The sequence below is a fragment of the Anopheles marshallii genome, chromosome 3, assembly GCF_943734725.1.
Source record: "Anopheles marshallii chromosome 3, idAnoMarsDA_429_01, whole genome shotgun sequence".
NCBI classification, from domain to species: Eukaryota; Metazoa; Arthropoda; class Insecta; order Diptera; family Culicidae; genus Anopheles; species Anopheles marshallii.
Genome location: NC_071327.1, coordinates 66508492 through 66525866, shown reverse-complemented (window position 1 = coordinate 66525866; position 17375 = coordinate 66508492). Strand labels below are relative to the sequence as shown.

General features: G+C 44.5%; 4 protein-coding genes across 4 annotated transcripts; 2 read left to right on the top strand and 2 right to left on the bottom strand.

The window, feature by feature from the left end:
* The first annotated feature begins 137 nt into the window (after nucleotides 1-137).
* On the top strand, nucleotides 138-2985 carry LOC128716171 (programmed cell death 6-interacting protein). The gene is made up of 4 exons (XM_053811092.1): nucleotides 138-465; nucleotides 593-1629; nucleotides 1726-2770; nucleotides 2843-2985. The coding sequence occupies exons 1-4, from the start codon at nucleotides 138-140 to the stop codon at nucleotides 2983-2985; spliced, it is 2553 nt and encodes an 850-aa protein (XP_053667067.1).
* Nucleotides 2986-4219: 1234 nt separating this feature from the next.
* LOC128713049 (beta-alanine transporter) lies at nucleotides 4220-7234 on the top strand. Its single transcript, XM_053807912.1, has 8 exons — nucleotides 4220-4332; nucleotides 4658-4753; nucleotides 4868-5081; nucleotides 5147-5405; nucleotides 5473-5722; nucleotides 5794-6185; nucleotides 6784-6962; nucleotides 7037-7234. Exons 1-8 carry the CDS (start codon nucleotides 4220-4222, stop codon nucleotides 7232-7234), a joined length of 1701 nt encoding a protein of 566 aa, XP_053663887.1.
* Nucleotides 7235-9044: 1810 nt separating this feature from the next.
* LOC128715319 (protein lifeguard 1-like) lies at nucleotides 9045-11141 on the bottom strand. Its single transcript, XM_053810202.1, has 4 exons — nucleotides 11111-11141; nucleotides 9797-10158; nucleotides 9477-9725; nucleotides 9045-9404 (listed from the first exon to the last, which is right to left on the bottom strand). The coding sequence occupies exons 1-4, from the start codon at nucleotides 11139-11141 to the stop codon at nucleotides 9045-9047; spliced, it is 1002 nt and encodes a 333-aa protein (XP_053666177.1).
* A 2307-nt stretch (nucleotides 11142-13448) lies between these two features.
* On the bottom strand, nucleotides 13449-14643 carry LOC128713048 (protein lifeguard 1-like). The gene is made up of 4 exons (XM_053807911.1): nucleotides 14637-14643; nucleotides 14209-14504; nucleotides 13883-14131; nucleotides 13449-13808 (listed from the first exon to the last, which is right to left on the bottom strand). The coding sequence occupies exons 1-4, from the start codon at nucleotides 14641-14643 to the stop codon at nucleotides 13449-13451; spliced, it is 912 nt and encodes a 303-aa protein (XP_053663886.1).
* Nucleotides 14644-17375: the final 2732 nt, after the last annotated feature.

Here is a 17375-nt window from a genome sequence, read left to right as displayed (position 1 = left end):
GACCAAAGTCCGTTCCAGAACGCGATCACTGGGCGTTTTGCGTGCAGCTCCAACGGTTACAAAAAGCATCCGGAAGGAAAAAGAGCCAGCCTTTTCTCCCACATATATCGCAACGTTAAATACCGACACATCACACCATGGGGCTGCTGTCCGTACCGTTGAAGAAACCCTCCGATGTGGATATAGCGAAACCGCTGAAAACGCTAGTCCAGAGCAACTATCGTAATCTGGCGACGGAACAGCTGAACGTAATCAATGAAGCAATTTCGGAGCTCAATCAGCTACGTAATACCGCCGTGTGGAAGGTGTTCGACAAGCTGGACGCGGGTCTGGAGATAAACTATCGCTACTACGACCAGCTAACTGCGCTGGAAACGAAAATTCCGGTGCAGGAGCTGCAGGTGCCATTTAAATGGAAGGATGCATTCGACAAAGGATCGATTTTCGGTGGACGCATTAGCTTAAGTGAGTATCCGGTTCAAATGTGGGTCGGGGTGGGGTGGGAATCAGGCGGGGAGGCGAAAGATGAATTGATCAATTAATGAACTCTTTGTGTGTTTGCGTGCTTCTGCTTTCTACTCTCCCATTGTAGCGCTTACATCGCTTGCGTATGAAAGGACATGCGTACTTTTTAACCTCGCAGCTCTACAGAGTGCGGTGGCAAGCAACCAAAGTGTTGATACCGACGAAGGATTGAAGCAGGCGGCGAAACTCTTTCAACAGAGTGCATCGATATTTACCTTCCTAAAGACGCTTGCTTCCGCTACAATTCAGGGCGAACCGACGCCCGATCTGTCGCAGGACAGCCTGAACGCACTCAGCAATCTAATGCTGGCCCAGGCCCAGGAAATATTTGTCATCAAAGCGATTAAAGACAATATGAAAAATTTGGTAGTGGCAAAACTGTGCGCCCAGTGCGAGGAACTCTACTCAGAGGCACTGCGCTCTATGCAGCGTGACAGTGTGAGAGCACTGTGGGATAAGGAATGGATACCGCAGGTCGCCGGTCGCCAGGCCGCAATGCACGCCTTGACCATGCTTTATCACAGTAAAGTCTCGCAAGCGAACAAAGCCTTCGGAGAGGAAATAAGCCGACTGCAGAAAGCGGTAGAGCTGTTCAAGACGGCCCAGTCCCGTTCCTCCAATCCGACACTCTTCCAAGAGTATGCGAACAGTGCGCAGAAGAGCCTGGCCAACGCAAAGAAGGATAACGACTTCATCTACAACGAATCCATACCGGACGTGAACAATCTGCCCAGCCCGGGTAAAGCACAGCTGGCGAAGATTCTTCCGATGGCGACGCATTTGAGCGACGACTTTAGGGATCTCTTTACTGCACTCGTTCCGGTGGCGGTCAATCAGGCACTGGCCGCCTGCGAAGGTCGAAAGTCGGAGTTGGTAAACGGAGAGATTATGCGTCTGCGAGAAGCGACCACAGCCCTAAACGGATTGCTGTCGAGCTTGAATCTGCCGGCCATCGTCGAAGTGACGGCATCCGGGGACAGTTTGCCACCGTCCTTGCAGGAAAAAGCGGGTGCGGTCCGAGAGAAGGGTGGCATCGCGCAACTGAAGGATTTGATCGAACGATTGCCAGAATTGTTTACGCGCAACAAAGAAATACTTGATGAGGTAAAGGCGAATTTTGTATAATGATTTTAATCAACTGTATTATCTGCAAACAGTGCAGTCCATTTTATATTTCGAAAATTGCTCCAATTGTTTTAGGCCTTCCGAATGATGGATGAAGAACGCGACTCGGATAATCAACTGCGTGCGCAGTTTAAGGATCGTTGGACGCGCACTCCTTCGGATAAGCTGGCCGCAACGTTCCGTGCGAACGGGGAAAAGTATCGTACGATCATCAACAATGCAACGGCGGCGGATAAGGTGATCCGGGAGAAATTTGCCACCCACAGGCACGGGCTCGAGTTACTCTCAATGGCGACGGAACAGCTAGCGAAGGAGATCCCATCGGCAGGTGCAGGCGGCAACAGCCAAGCGTCCAACTCGTCCGCCGCTCAGGCACTCCGTTCGCTGATGGAGACGGTCGAAACGATGAAAGCCGAACGGGAGTGCATCGAATCGGAGCTGAAAACGCTTACGATTGACCTGAAGGACCGTTTCCTGGGAGCCCTCGCTACCGAGGGTGTTATTAACGAACCGGCCATCTCGCTGTCCGAGATTGGGAAGCTGATCGGTCCGCTACAGGAACAAGTGGGCGAAACGCTCGCCCGCCAGCAGGTCATTTCGACGGAAATTCGTGAAGCTCACGAACGATTCGTGTCGGAATCGGGCGTATCGACTGATCAGCGCGATCGAACGCTATCCGAACTGGCGGCGGCCTACGATGTGTTCACTGAGCTGCAGGGCTACCTCCAGGAAGGCGAAACGTTCTACAACGGGCTGACGGAGATTCTGCTCGTCTTCCAGAGCAAAATCAGTGATTATTGTTTCGCACGCAAAACCGAAAAGGAGGAACTGATGAAAGATCTGACACACGAATCCAGTCGCCAGGCATCAGTTGCGGTAACACCGATCATTCCGACGCATCACACGTCTACTACGGCGACGAACGAATCGGGCAGCAGTGCCGCAACTGCTCCGATAGCGGCCAGCTCGGCCCCGGCACCCTATCCTCAGCAAATGCAAGGTATCCCGATGGCAGCTACCTACGGTGGAAACATGGCACCGATGTCTGGGTTTACAGGATACGCGCCACCACCGATGCCGCAAGGTTTCAATCCCTACGGAACACTACCTTATCCGTCGGGTACGTAACGAGCGTAGAGTTTTATACACCAGTCATTTCTGATATAATTGTTTCCATTCCTCAATCGTTTAGCCTACACTGGTTTTCCGCCCTCATCGATGGTGCCACCACCGTATTATGGAACGTATCCGGGAGCGTACGGTGCCCAGCATCAGCAGCAACCGCCCCAGGGTGCTCCCGGTGCCCCCAACCCCAACAACCCAATGGGATGGTAGATGTTTCCCCGCTCGGCCAGGCACTGTCGAGCGCCTTTGCTACACGCACACAAAAACAAAACCACAGCTACACATAACTGAACAGTTGGGTTGTAAAAAAAAGTGAAATTTAACGTGTAATTAGTTTACATTTCGATATATCCCCGTTGTGTACTATTGATCTAATCTGTTGAACAACTCAAACACATCCCCACACATACACGCAAACGAAACATACATTTTATAACGAATCTGTGAACGCTGAGTAATACTTCTTGTTCTTCTATATGATTGTGCTGAATAAATTAGTTATATATTCCTAAATAAAACACATCTTCGATAAACTGAAAAAGCGGCTGAAACAGTAGGAAGTGTTCGGGAAAGAGCGTAACGCTTCATTGGTCATAGTCATGTATTTATTAATTTAACATAAATGCGTCCGCATTTAGCGTTGGATCTTTATTCAATTAGAGCTAATTTCGAGCACAACAAAATAATGAGGGAACCCGTATGCAAAAGGAATGTGTGCGAGTGTGGGTGAAGGAATGTTGCAATATTTATACGATCTGATGATATAATCCAAATAGCAGTCCAAAGCGACAGCAAAATTTAACTGATGTACTGTTTAAGTGCTGGTTTAAAGTTCCAACGACCCAGATGATTATCGGCTGATTATACCGAATAGGTCGAACGATCTTTTGCTGGCACAACGAGACAGAGTTTTAAAAAAATGGTTATTTACACTACTCCAAACACTTGGAAGATCACACCACGTACACTACGTAAAAAAAACCGCTTCTGGCAATACTTTTCCCCCAGGCTACACAAAAAAACTTGAGCCACGTGGTGAGAACTGTCTAAATCCCGCGCAAAACCTTCACGGACCCGTGCTTACCGTTCGACGATCGGTCTTAAAGTGTGACACCCACCGACCGAACACCGTATGGGTCCACAGTTCCACGGCGATTAGTTTAAATTTCTGTGTGCCGCCGCTGTCACAAACAAACGCAAGGGGTCGAGTTTCAAGTGTCCCGGGGTAGGGTATGTGGTCAAAATTTAAAAAATGAGCCACGAGCTAAATGCGTCCATTTAATCGAAGATGCCAGATATCCTGCCCCGGTAGGTTGGGGTCTAGTGTAGCGTGTCGATCGGTACCATCCTCAGTCTCGGTCGGTTCAGCATGTGTTGCGGACGGTGGCCATAGGAAAACACGTCGTTACAGTTTTGTTCGCTCTTCACAACGTGATCGATTGCCATGGATTTTGATTCGATTCTGGAAATGTGTGACGGGTTTGGAGCGTATCAGAAGATCATCATAGGGGTGCTGCTGTTTCCGGCTACATTTCCGTGTGCATTTCACGCTTACAGGTAATGGATTTGGGTTTAGCCGCTAAGTACAAAGTGTAATGTCATTGAAGTTATCCCTCAAGTTATCGGATTTCTAAATGTGTTGTCACAAATTTAGTATTTCAAGTTACTTCAATGATACTAAACATCTTAAATCAAACAATCAATTCAGAGCTTTTTGTACAGAGTTTGACATACCCTAATGAAAAGTTCCTCAACTACGTCATCAACGTGTTGTAAAAATGTCGCCGAGTTCCTTAACGAGCCTTCGCCGGCTTGTGTGCGCTATTTGCTGCACATCTTTGATGTTTCCAACCATTTCTAACGCAAACTTTCATCCCTAAAGTCAACTTTTCCTAGCAGCAAAACCCAACCATTGGTGCAAGGTGCCGGAGTTTAGTGGATTTCAAGGCCTTTCATCGGAAGCTCTCAAAAACATTAGGTAATGTAATCACATTGTCCCATTTTTCTAAAACACTAACAAATCCCAAAAACTATTTAACATAAATTTACTACCTTAATCACTGATTATACACTTATTACTTTCGTCCACCAGCACGCCCCAGCTGTCACATTCGGACGGTACGATCGGATACTCGAAATGTTCCATGTATTCGCGCAATTATTCCGTGCTTGCTGATCTGCTCCGGTTGAAGCAGGGTGGGGAGAATGTCTCGCTAGAACAGCTACCACCACCGAACGGTATTACGCCATGCCGGTACGGTTGGAACTATGATCAATCCATCTTCAACTCCACCGTTGTGACCGAGGTAAGTGTAGCGGAGTATATGCGGAATCGTAAAATCTTGGAGCCATCCCGTATTGTATCTTCCAGTGGAATCTAGTGTGTGACCGGGACTTTGACACCACCACGGCACTGATGGTGTTCGGTGTTGCCGGGCTGATCGGTAATCTGGGATTCGGCTACATGCAGGACTACTGGGGACGCAAACTGTCCTTTTATCTCTGTCTGGTGGTGCAGGTGACCGCCGGTGCAGTTGGCGCGGCCATGTGGAGCTACGGATCGTGGCTGATGACGCGCATCGTTGTAGGTCTCACCGTACCGGCCATCTTGTCGAGTCCGTACATGCTGGGTAGGTGGTGGATTGACTATGGACATGGTCGTTTCGTTCGCAAACCGTTTAATAAGCTGCATTTCAGCAATCGAACTGGTAGAACCGAAGCGTCGGAACTTCTGCACCATCATCTCCAACATTGCGTACTCGGTCGGGTTGGTGCTGCTGTCGGTGATCGTGTACTATGAACGAGACTGGCGTTCCCTATCAATCGCTGTTTCCGTTCCGTTGCTGGTGCTCTTTCTGTTCTACACCTTAATACCCGAATCACCCCGTTGGCTTGCGGCACGTGGCAAGTACAGTCTGGCACAGGGAATTCTCTTAAAAATGGCCAGGTACTATCCAACCGGTTGTTACTATTTTACCTCCACAAACTAACGGAGCAGATATTCTCAACACGTTCCAGAGTGAATGGTAAAACGATCGACGAGAGCTACCGTCAGTTGCTGGACGAACGGATTAAGGCTCTCTCGCTTGAGGATGCTCCCGATCCTGCCGCGAATTCGCACGCAAACGAAATAGGACTGCGGCACCTGTTCGCCAAACCACAGATGCGTCGGAAGACAACGTTCGTGGCGTTCATCTGGCTGACGAACACGAGCGTTTACGTGGGCCTTAGCTATTACGCGCCGGCTCTGGGTGGTGATGAGATCTTTAACTTTTTTCTAGCCGGTTTAGTCGAATTGCCGACGTACATTGTGCTGTGGCCGAGCCTGAACCTGTTCGGACGTCGGGGTGTGCTCTTCACGACGATGGTCATCGGTGGGCTGGCCTGCGCACTAACGATTGTTCCGCAAGGTATGTGCATTAACCTATCTTTATTATTAGTTATTGATGAGAACAGGTGAGGATTTTAGATCTTCTAGATCTTGGAAACAGTCTCAAGTTCTTAATGGTTATCGTCTATCAAGATTTCTTTTCAGTTGTGAGCTTCTAAGGTCTCCATATCGGAGATCGACTCTTAAAACTGAATTTCTCAAGTTTTTTTTTTCTCCTTGAACTAAATCCCTGCTAGTATATGAGGATTCTATGAGATTCCAAGCGATTCTAAGAGTTATGACCTTGGGTGACTGCAGTGGTTCACGAAAAGGCGAATACAACAAGGCTAATAAAAACATATTCAAAAAATAAAACGAAATATAGTTAGAACTAATCTGAATCAAGTTCAACAGTTGCTTCAATGGAAGTTAAAGTTCACATGCCTTTCCTACAATTTTATCATCTACTCTATCTATCCGTACTAACATTAGTTGTGGAGCTGATGGTGTAGGTTCCCTTCGGTAATGTGATATGCATGTATTATTCATACACCGTCTCAAACTACTGCACCTAACGAATGTACCGTCGAGTTCATTATCCTATCGATTTATCGGAAACTTCTTCCTCTACTCTGCAGGTCGTACCACAACACTCATTCTTTACTGCATCGGTAAAATGGGTGTCTCGTCGGCGTTCGTTGTCGTTCCGCTGACCGCCTCGGAAATATATCCCACCGTTGTACGCGGCTTGGGGATGAGCTTTTGCTCCGTGGTTGGAATGCTTGGTCCAATCGTAATACCACTGATGAACTACACGGTAAGGTGATTGCTTTGCGAACGGTTCACAAACAAATAAAAACGATTTATCACCTTTCCTCTCCAACCGCGCAGGGAAAGGAAAACGTTGCCATTCCGCTGGTGATCATGGGTCTCGCCTTAACGGCCGGTGGTATTGCGAGTTTGTTTCTGCCGGAAACGAAAAATATGCCACTGCCGCAAACGCTAGCCGATGGGGAGAAGATCACACTGACTAACCCGTTTCAGGAACCGTTCTACAGAAGGAAGCGGACGCACGTCGTAAAACCGTAGAGTTCGGAAACATGTCTTCATGCATGCAAAGTTTTGCATCGTCGTTTTTAACAGTTATTGTTGTTTTATTGTTTAAAAAAAAAACATGGACAAACTTACACACCTCGTGGGTGGTGTTTTTGCGTTGTTTGTAGCGTAATATTTGTATGCTTGATTATCATATTCGAACCACACCGCTTTGTTCAATTGGAGGCTGGTAGTACTAGCGTTCGAGTTATTTGTTCTCCATTACTACCACTACCTATTGTCATCGATGGCCGCCGTCAAATAGATACCCCATCACGGTCCAAAAATGTCCATTACTTTCACTGGATGTTCTGTTTCATTCGCTGTTTGTGTTTGCACTGTAGCTTGTGGTTATAGAATTTGGTTTATTCAATAGCGTTCTCTCTTGTTATGCAATATCTATATTATCTGGGAAACATTATATACATCTTGCAGTGTATAGAGTAGCAAATACATGTAGATGGATTTTTTTTTACTTTTGTTATATTAATTATTCGTGTAAAGGTATTGTTATTGCACACCCATTCGCAACAGCGCGGCTGCAGTAGGACAGAATTGGAAACGAACGGTGACCTATTCATAGTAAAATAAATAAAATTATACACCATTTCCATCCGACCATATGCGCCACTTATTACACTCGTGCTTACATTACACAAAAGCATTGGGTTTTCAACAACGGTGTAATAGCCAGCATCATTTGTGGTACAGTTATTTGGTACTTGTTACTGATTTTCGTTTGGGAACTTTTCATTTAGATGGTAACATAATTAAATACTCACTGGTGCAACGAAAAAAAATATATATAACAAGCTCAATTTAAACATTAGTATAGTAAGCCTCAATGTGCTAATTCCTACTCGTTCGCACAGTTCTATCACAAATATCGCCACACTTTCGCACAAATTCGTCAATTAAAAGTTGTTCAACACCGACAGCGTTGTTTGTTGTTTTTTTCGTACAAAAAAAAATTCAATAACATGATTTTGATAAGGGCCAGTATTATAAAAAAGGAGCTGTGAAAAGTCAATAATTTTGCCACTGGATGTCCATTCATCCAGGTAACTGTGTTGTGGTGGTTTGCGTAAAGTGTTGCTTATTTCGAATTATCAATTTCCACACCACCGGCTATAAGTGTTTACGTGTGGAGGTACACTGTATGTGTTCACATGGGAACCCTTGCTTTCATGCTCATTTCTTCGTTCGCAGACGCACCCAGAGAAAGATAAGCTGCCCTACACGTCATTTTTACGACATTGCAACGCTTATCACTTCAGGGGGCTTAAGTAGCATTATTTTGGTGTGACAATATAAGACGATGAGAAGATTATGCAGAGGGTAGATCAAATTCCATCAACTTCCATCGTGGCTGTTAGTTTAACCAATTTAATTATATCCAAAATCTATTTTAGAAAACAGGCGTAGTTGCTAGACTTCAGCGTACTTGCTTGTGTGTTGGGGTGCGGTTCGAGCCCTTATATACACAAGTGATCACTGGGTGGATAATTAATGGAAAGGCGCGTAGAATGAGGTTCATACGCGCGCTTACAAACATCGTAATAGTTCAAACGCAGCTGAAAATCAAACATTTTTAGATAAGTGTATGAAAATTACTGAAAATATATGGCAACATTCTTAAAATAATCTATCGTGCTGCATATACCCCCTATGTACCGATAACCAAAGCTGTGAGAAAGCGTACAGCAACATTCATATTCGTTTGTATGGAATGAGAGAAAAGTAGAATCGCAAAATTATTGAAACATTTCAAACAACAACCTAACCCTTGGATCGTACACCGAATTTAATCGCGCGATGCACCAATGATGGTAAGGATGTACAGGAAAATGTTCACAATGTCCAGATACAGGTTCAGCGCGGCAAAGATATACTCTTCCGGGCTGATCGAATACTTGTGTTCGCCACCGAGCATCAGCTGCGTATCGTACACCAGATAGATCGAGAATATCAGCGCACCGGCCGACGCGTACACGAGCGTGATCGTTTTGCCGGGGAAGAAGATCGCGATCAACCCGAACAGCATCAGGATGAGCACGGCCACGAACAGGACGCCACCCATTACGGTGAAGTCCCACTTGGTCTGGAAGGCAAACAGTGTCAGTCCGAGACAGACGGCTGCCGTTATGCCAACCGCTAGCATGACCTTTTAGTGCAAAGAAACGGGGAAAATTGATAGAAACCATTTTTTTCTGTTGCAATAAATTAAACAAATTACCTCTTGTGAGCTAAACTTGGCCGTAGTTATACCGAGCAGGAACGATTGGGCAAGCGTAAAGAGTGTAAGGAATATGAAGTTCATCGGCGCCTTTCGGCGCACGTCACCGCAGCATGCCATCGAGATCAGGGTAACAATCATCACGCCCAGCGCAATCCAGAACATCTCTGGATGGTCCTGTACCCATAGTTTTGTCGGTCGATGGTAGAGAAAGAGTGTTATGAAGCCGAGTGTGATCGCTAGCTGAGCCTGGAATAGCAAAAAGTGATTAACAAATTTTGTAAGAGGTATGTTTTAAACCACTCGGATAAAACTCTTACCGTGAGAATAGAGTACACCTTGCGGATGAATCCACGTCGGATCGATTGATCGTTAAACTCGAAACCCTTGACGCTGCCCGTCTCGGGATCGTATGCGGCACCGTAAGCACCAGGCATTGCCGGTGGAGGTTGTACAAATCCGGGTTGGGGAGAGTAGCCGGGCTGTGGATAACCGGGTTGTTGCGGTGGATAACCGGGTTGTTGAGGTGGATAACCGGGTTGCTGTGGCGGATAGCCGGGCATATAACCTCCCGAAGGATAGCCGGGCTGTTGCGGCGGATAACCAGGCTGCTGTGGCGGATAGTTCGGGTTGTAGCCGGGTTGCTGCGGGTACTGGCCACCGTAGTATGCTTGATTTGGGTCTGTTTGGGACGCGGTAGAAACAATGAGTACCGATCGCGTTAGTTACGGTATGTTGGAAAACAGCTCAAAATATCTAAAAACATTGCAGATGGTGTTTAAAATCTGACCGAACACTACATTAACACGTGAAGCTCTCTTGAGGGCCGTTTAATAATCAAAACACGTGAAGGTACAGAATGATTCGACCATGTATCTACGTATTTCACCACATTATGGGTCATTCTGCAGGCACGTTACATTGCGATTGATTTTTAAACAGACCACACCGTATCGATAAACGTGGATCTATCATCCCCCGTTTATTTCACACTTTGGACATGCACTAACGAAAACGCACGATAACACTACACAGCAGCAGCTTACCGTTCTCTACACGCTAACGTGTGCTGTTTCAATGTTGCTAATTGAAGTTTGCAAAACAAGCTGAACGATAAACTGTGCGATGAGAGTTTTAACTTAACGTGTCACAGTTTCTAAGTAACTCGAACCCAAAAAGCCAATATGCCAGAGCTTATAAGACGATCTATGGCTGTTTGAACGATCGGCTCCCTAAAGGTGTAGTTGATTCAGCTGCACCACGAACATGAATCTAGTAGGTGGTGTGTTAGCATGTGTGTATCAGGTATCCAGTCTAGTTACCTTGTCCCCTCCCTATTTCTCTGTTTGGTTATTTGTGTTATGAATCATTATTCAACTTCAAACAATTTTTGTTTTCCACACTGACTTGTGTTACGTACCGTATCAGGTGAGTTCGTGTAAAACTAAACTTCTGTTAAATAGGCACCGGATATATGAGAGAAACGGAATGGCAGGTGTGTTAGAAATGTGTTAGCAGTTGTTTGCAAATCATTCAAGTTAGTATTTAATGTTCGAACCGAATCATAAATCATGCAGACGAATGGACAGGCATGGAGAATGGAAGTAAAACAAGAGAAAAATAATAAACAAAACCTTGATAATATCCTCCTCCTTGATAAGCCATCGTCGTATTAAGGCCGGGACGCCCGATAAACTGTTCACAGTTTACTTTTACGCTAACGTGTGTGTCTCCCGCCCGCTCACTGGACTCGGTTTAACTCGGAAGGTTTTCGCGTACTATGTAGTTTAATTCAATTAGAAACCACCTGCTTAAACGGGGGGGAAGAGACAAAAAAAAGTATTATATCAAACCGTCAGTGCAGAACTCTACTTCCGTTAGGAGATTCTTTTGTTTATCCCGTTTCATACAGATTGCATCAACCTTCTAGCGGCTGATAAATCACGCTTTGCAAAAAAAAATCCCCACAGTGTTATCCGAAGACCTAGAACTGTGTATGTCAACATAATTTAATCATCCTGTTGAATCATCTTATTTGCACACTGCTTCTCAAACAAATTCTTTAGCGCATTGCAGTAGGCTGTTTTGGCTGCCAGATGGTGGAAATTTCTCGATGGTCGAGATCGGGACTTTACAGAACTTCTCTTCACCTTTTCAAACAAAGATCGAAGTTGAGCTTAAAACTGATGCAATAACTTGGAACGAACCGCGCTTTCTCAGTGTCAGGGTCCAAAATTGAGTACACGTTACGGCTGCCGCGCGAAACACCTCAGACACAAACAGACGACCAGATAACATCACAAATAAATGGAAGGAGAACATCCCACTGCGATGATTTTGCTTACCTTGCATTTTATCTTTGCTTCAGGAAGATTTTTGCTTCGATTTTTCGCACAGAGATAATCTGCAACGATCGAATGAGGGGAGAAAAGGGTAAAAATATGTACGACCAACCAACTAACGAAGCAATGCTTGACGATTGTGAAAATGAGATTTACGGTGTAACTAAAAATGAACCACCGCGTGATACACTCAAGGTAGCAGCAGAAGCGAAAAAAGGGCAACTGAAAACATCTCCACATACACTGAATGCTTCGCATACATACAGAGACAGTCCGCGAGCGGAAAACGAAAACAAACGAAACATTGAGGCTACTATGCAAATAGAGCGGAAGAAAAAGAAAAACACAGAAAACAATCGATTCCTCTGTATGACTCATGCTGCCATACACAGAACCCCTTTAGGGAAGCGGTGTTTCCTGCTTAAAAAATCAAAATATTGAAGTGCTTATCAAGAACGCATATTAGACCGGACGTTACCTTATCACTATGGTCTGTCGATAATGGATGACTCGTTCGTTAATTAGAGTTATTTATGCTCAGCAAAACAAAGTTCACAATGCCACAATTACTACTACTAAAACCTTCGGTCTTTCCGCGAATTGCGTGTTGTTTCGATGGACATGCACACACTAACAAAGGTCGGTAATGCTTGCAATTATGTTGACAGCTCGTTATCTAGTCGTTTCTACACGGGGTCGGACAATATTTTTGACGCAGCAATGCATTTGACATAAGGGCGTAAGTTTTCGTTAAAATCTCTTTTTTGAAGCTGTCGATACTGTGTGAATCTATTGATGGCAAAGTGGGCTTGATTCAGAACAAATCAGGATAGGCTTGGTCCATAGAAAATGATAATTTACTTGTTTAAATAAATGGAATTTACGTTTAACTAATACGGTTTCATATGCAGAGACACGAAGATTTGAAGCCGCAACCTATGGTGCGTTGGACTGAACGCCAGTTTGGTATCATGGAACCGCCTCGTACAACTCGCCTGAAAATAACATACTTAACATACATAACATATTTGAAATACTCCGAACTTCTAGGGAACGTGGATTTCTTACAGTTAACTTTATTTTCGTAAAGACACACTGAATTCACATCCAATATCAACGAAGAATTATATTCAAATTGTTCAATTGCTCATACAGTGGGTCACGCGCAAACTGAATCACACTGAACCATATGATAAAAACAGAAGAAAATATTTCATGCAAATGTTCATCGTTTTATATTATGCATTGTCAGTAGTTTAACGTCGTTACGATAGTTTATTTCCTTTTGCCCACATTCAACAGATACGTTCGTTATGCTAACGAGTGGACCGTACTGGTCTGTACATGGTGGAGTAAATACAGTTTGAAATATTAAGAGGTATCCTCACGGACGATGTTGTCGTGATGAACAGATTGGCCACGGTTGGATTAAAAATGGTTCCGAAGAATCTGTGTATGTGCCGTGTTCGCACGACTACTTTGCGTTAATTTGAATCGTCACTGAATGGACCGAAGTTTAGATCAAATAATAGCAATATTTGCACAGTACAATACTACCATTCACCGTTCAAAACCATCTGCATAGAATACAACACACAAAGAAATACATTGACGAATGTAAGCAAACGCTTCAATTCCGCGATGCACCAATAATCGATAGGATGTGGAGGAAAATGTTAATAACATCCAGATACAGACAGAGGGCTGCAAACACGTACTCTTCTGGGCTGATCGAGAACTTGTGCGTTCCTCCCATCATGATTTGTGTATCGTACACAAGATAGAATGAGAAAAGCAGAGCACCAAGAGAAGAGTAGATCAGTTGAACCGTTCTTCCCGGAATAAACATCGCAATCAGTCCGAAAAGGAACAGGACCAGCACGGCCGTGAACAGTATACCGCCCATCATTGTGAAATCCCACTTGGTCTGGAAAGCGAACAGTGTCAGCCCGAGACAGACGGCTGCCGTTATACCGAATGCTAACATGACCTGAAAATAAAGCAAGTAACAATGTTGTAGAACGTAGAAAGCTGTTGATGTTTTTTTCGTGGTTTTTATACTACCTCTTCCGAGCTGTAGCTAGCCGCCACCATCGATACCAGGAAGGATTCCGCAAAAGTAAACAGTCCCAGGAACATGAAATTGGCCGGTGCTTTTCGACGCAGCTCTCCACAGCATGAGATAGCGATTAGGGTGCCAAACATTACAAGAAATGCTACCCAGAACATGCCGGGGTGTTGTTTCACCCATAGCTTCGTTGGGTTATGTTTGATCACGAAAGCAACAAACACGAACGTAATCGACAGTTGCAGCTGATCGTGTAAAGTAAGGTTAAGATTAAAAAGGGTTCTTAATGCCCGCACCTTCATCCTCCGGCAATGATACTTACAGTCAAAATGGAGTACACTTTCTTGATGAAACCCCGGCGAATGGTTTGATCATTGAAATCGAACCCTTTGACCGATGCTGATTCGGGGTCGTACGCTGAATACCCTTCCGGTGTTCCCGCTGAAGACGCGAACGCGCTTGGGTGCATTCCCGGCTGCATACCGGGTTGCACGCCGGGCTGCGGTGCAAATCCGATACCATATCCCGGCTGCTGTGGGTATGATGAGCTACTGAAAAACTGCTGCTGATCACCTGCCAAAGCAAACAGAGGGATGAACAAATGTGATGATGTAGCAGCTGCAAAACAAAGTAGGTTCTTCCTGCCCGTTCAAGTGTTTGCATGATACAAAACAACGTTTCGCAAAGAATTCTCTGCTATCTTCACGATATCAGAACACACGAGAGTCAAGACGACCAATTAATCCATACCTTGCATTGCTACGCAGCAAATATTTCACTGAATGGAGCAATAAACAAATATATGACTAATTTTATAAATTTTATGAAGATTCTGTTTTTCTCCTTCTCCAAATACAGACGTCACAAATGACAGCTCTTTCTGGATGCACTATGGTGTCTTGAAAGGACATAACGATGCAGCGCAATCAATATGCCTCAAAATAGCATTTTCATTCAATCATGGAGTCTGAAAGTAAATTAACAAATGGTTGATAGTTTCCTACGGAAAAATGAATGTGAATTAAACATAAAAGCATGACTCTTGTAAGCACGATCTTGAAATCAAGATCAAATCTGTTAACATGCGGAGGTGTTTCAACCCGTACTACACAAAAGTAACAAAAATCTTGTCTGAATAAAACGACGGTGATGCTATTTCTTGAAATTTAACATTATTTTACATTTGCGTCGTAAAAAAGTTTCTACATCAACATCTCGCCTTCGCCAAAAAGGTCGTTACTTACAAAACTTCTCACAGGGTGTAGTGAGTTTGACACCACTGCGATCTAACTGCTTACCGCACGTGTTTCTAGATCTAGAAAATAACCTAGATCTTTACAAAATCAGACGAGATTGGACACCAGTTATTGGTTGCCCCAGGCGATTTATTCCGATTCAGATATTCACTGTGTCCGATCCATAATGGTTTTTTTTTTCCTTTACATTTTTGCCTCCTATATCTTTCTCATACAAGGTTAGTTAAGATATTCGAGTGAGTAGCATTTGCATTCAAATGCATCGATAACCTTGATTTGGAAATAAAGCGAAGCAAAGACATTATAAAGCGATCTCACTAATTCTGAATAATCCTACTAATTTATGCAGGAATTTATCGGCAACATTCATGTTAAGTTACGTGGAAGATGGTTTCCAAAGTTCCCATCGGCAAATTTCCGAATTCTTAAGACCGATCCCATCTCTCTGGAACAAGCCCTTGACCGGTAGCAAATGATCCCGATGGTCTTTCATCTATCATCACCGAGCAAATGAACTTAAGCATTGAAATTCTTCCAAATTTAATAAACTTGCCAAGAATGCTGGAAGAACTTATAGCACAACCTTGCTATCGTATATGGCATAAACATCTATGAAAGCATCGTAATGAATTGTCGATACTATTTCGGCATCTTTTTTAGAATCTGACCCATGGTAAAGATCTGTGATTGACGTATCACCTATCTGTTTTACGAATTCAACAAGTTAATCTAGAAGTTATAGTTATTATATCTTTTAGGTGGCATTCAACACCATAATATTCCAATTGCGCCTCCATTCTAGTTGATCCCATCTCATCTCTTCATCATATTGAACCGACGGATGGCTGTTCGGAAGTTGTCAATGCTACAAAGCATTAGCATAATATCGTCTGCTGTCGTGCGTCTCCATTCATCACAATTTTTGCAATAAAACGCTCGTGGATGTCCCAAAGTACCCTTCAGCATTCAAATACTTGAGATGGTATTGGTAATATAAGGACATTGTGCACCGATAAGAACATCACAACAAGTGTACCGCAGAAGATTCAGCATTAACGTTCGGCTTCACACAAACTCATCACGCTGATTATGCTCCGACTTTGGTCCAGGCAAAATTCTCAACGAACAGCTACTCCGCTCCGCGTTATCCTTCCAGCAAACGAGCACCATGATAACATTGCGGTGCACATGCGCAACGACGTTCGCTCACGCTGCCAGTCCGGTGAGCAATGTTTTGAAGTAAGGAACCCGTACGGACGGGAGTTATTTACGTGTCATCTGTGACTTCGGCCAGCAGCCAGCAGCCTTCCAGTGGATTCGCCCAAAGATTTTGCATGGGGTGCAGGGGATAGGGTGCCATTTTCGCTGGGGCACACAGGAAAAGCAAAAATAACCATCCATCCTACTGGCTCATTTCCTGTGAGAAAAAAAAAACGTTGTACCGCCAGCAAATCCAATTTTTAGTTCAATCTTTGGCACCGAAAACGAAGCTAGCAGCACATTGGAAACTTTCGGCAGTCATCTTAAAGGAGGAACGGAACGCCGAAGAAAACGGAACTAAAAGGTGGCAAATTATGAAACCTGCATTATCAGCGGCATATGGCACTGGCATCAATCGGTAAGTGGGTGCAAAGGACGACCAAGGAGGGGGGGGAGGCGACATTGCAGCCAAAGAACAACCTGATTATTATGTCAACAAGTTCCTGTTACTTTTTGTTGGTACCACTCGGTGTCCACACTCCGTTGCTTCCACCCATACACACTGCGCTGTGGTACTGGCTCTGTAGCATCGTTCAGCTGCTACTGGATCGAAATCTGCACATCCGGTGAACAAACATGGACAGCTAAATAGTGCGGATTGATTGGGGAACCGTTTTCCACGAAGGACGAAAGGTTGTTGGAGTTTTTCTTCCTTGTGCCAAATACATTGCTAGTGTTGCACATCGGTATCGATGGTTCCGGGCCGATTTGATAGTGCCGTGTGTTCTGATTTAACAGTAATGATTATATAATCAGCCTCGATAGTGAACGTGTGTGGGTGCGTGACAGGATGTTGGGCGGGCGAGTGTTGTTAATCCAATGTTTGTCCGTTCTGAAGTGCTGGACGTGAAGTGGTTTTACGAGACATTTTTTTTTCTTCTGTCCTGTTTTACTTTTTTTTTTCTATCGAACAATGCCTCTTCAGCGTTTGAGTGCTTCCGAAGTGAAAGGATTCTAGACGGTATAGCGACCT

Coding starts and splice junctions, on each gene's coding strand:
- LOC128715319 (XM_053810202.1), bottom strand. CDS start 11,141: ATGGCTTATCAAGGAGGAGGATATTATCAAG. Junction 9,726..9,796: donor AGGTGTACTCTATTCTCACG/GTAAGAGTTTTA, acceptor TTGCTATTCCAG/GCTCAGCTAGCGATCACACT. Junction 9,405..9,476: donor CCAAGTTTAGCTCACAAGAG/GTAATTTGTTTA, acceptor TTGCACTAAAAG/GTCATGCTAGCGGTTGGCAT.
- LOC128716171 (XM_053811092.1), top strand. CDS start 138: ATGGGGCTGCTGTCCGTACCGTTGAAGAAACCCTCCGATGTGGATATA. Junction 466..592: donor CGGTGGACGCATTAGCTTAA/GTGAGTATCCGG, acceptor CTCCCATTGTAG/CGCTTACATCGCTTGCGTAT. Junction 1,630..1,725: donor ACAAAGAAATACTTGATGAG/GTAAAGGCGAAT, acceptor CAATTGTTTTAG/GCCTTCCGAATGATGGATGA.
- LOC128713048 (XM_053807911.1), bottom strand. Junction 14,132..14,208: donor AAGTGTACTCCATTTTGACT/GTAAGTATCATT, acceptor TTACACGATCAG/CTGCAACTGTCGATTACGTT. Junction 13,809..13,882: donor CTAGCTACAGCTCGGAAGAG/GTAGTATAAAAA, acceptor CTTTATTTTCAG/GTCATGTTAGCATTCGGTAT.
- LOC128713049 (XM_053807912.1), top strand. CDS start 4,220: ATGGATTTTGATTCGATTCTGGAAATGTGTGACGGGTTTGGAGCGTAT. Junction 4,333..4,657: donor TGTGCATTTCACGCTTACAG/GTAATGGATTTG, acceptor TCATCCCTAAAG/TCAACTTTTCCTAGCAGCAA. Junction 6,186..6,783: donor ACTAACGATTGTTCCGCAAG/GTATGTGCATTA, acceptor TCTACTCTGCAG/GTCGTACCACAACACTCATT.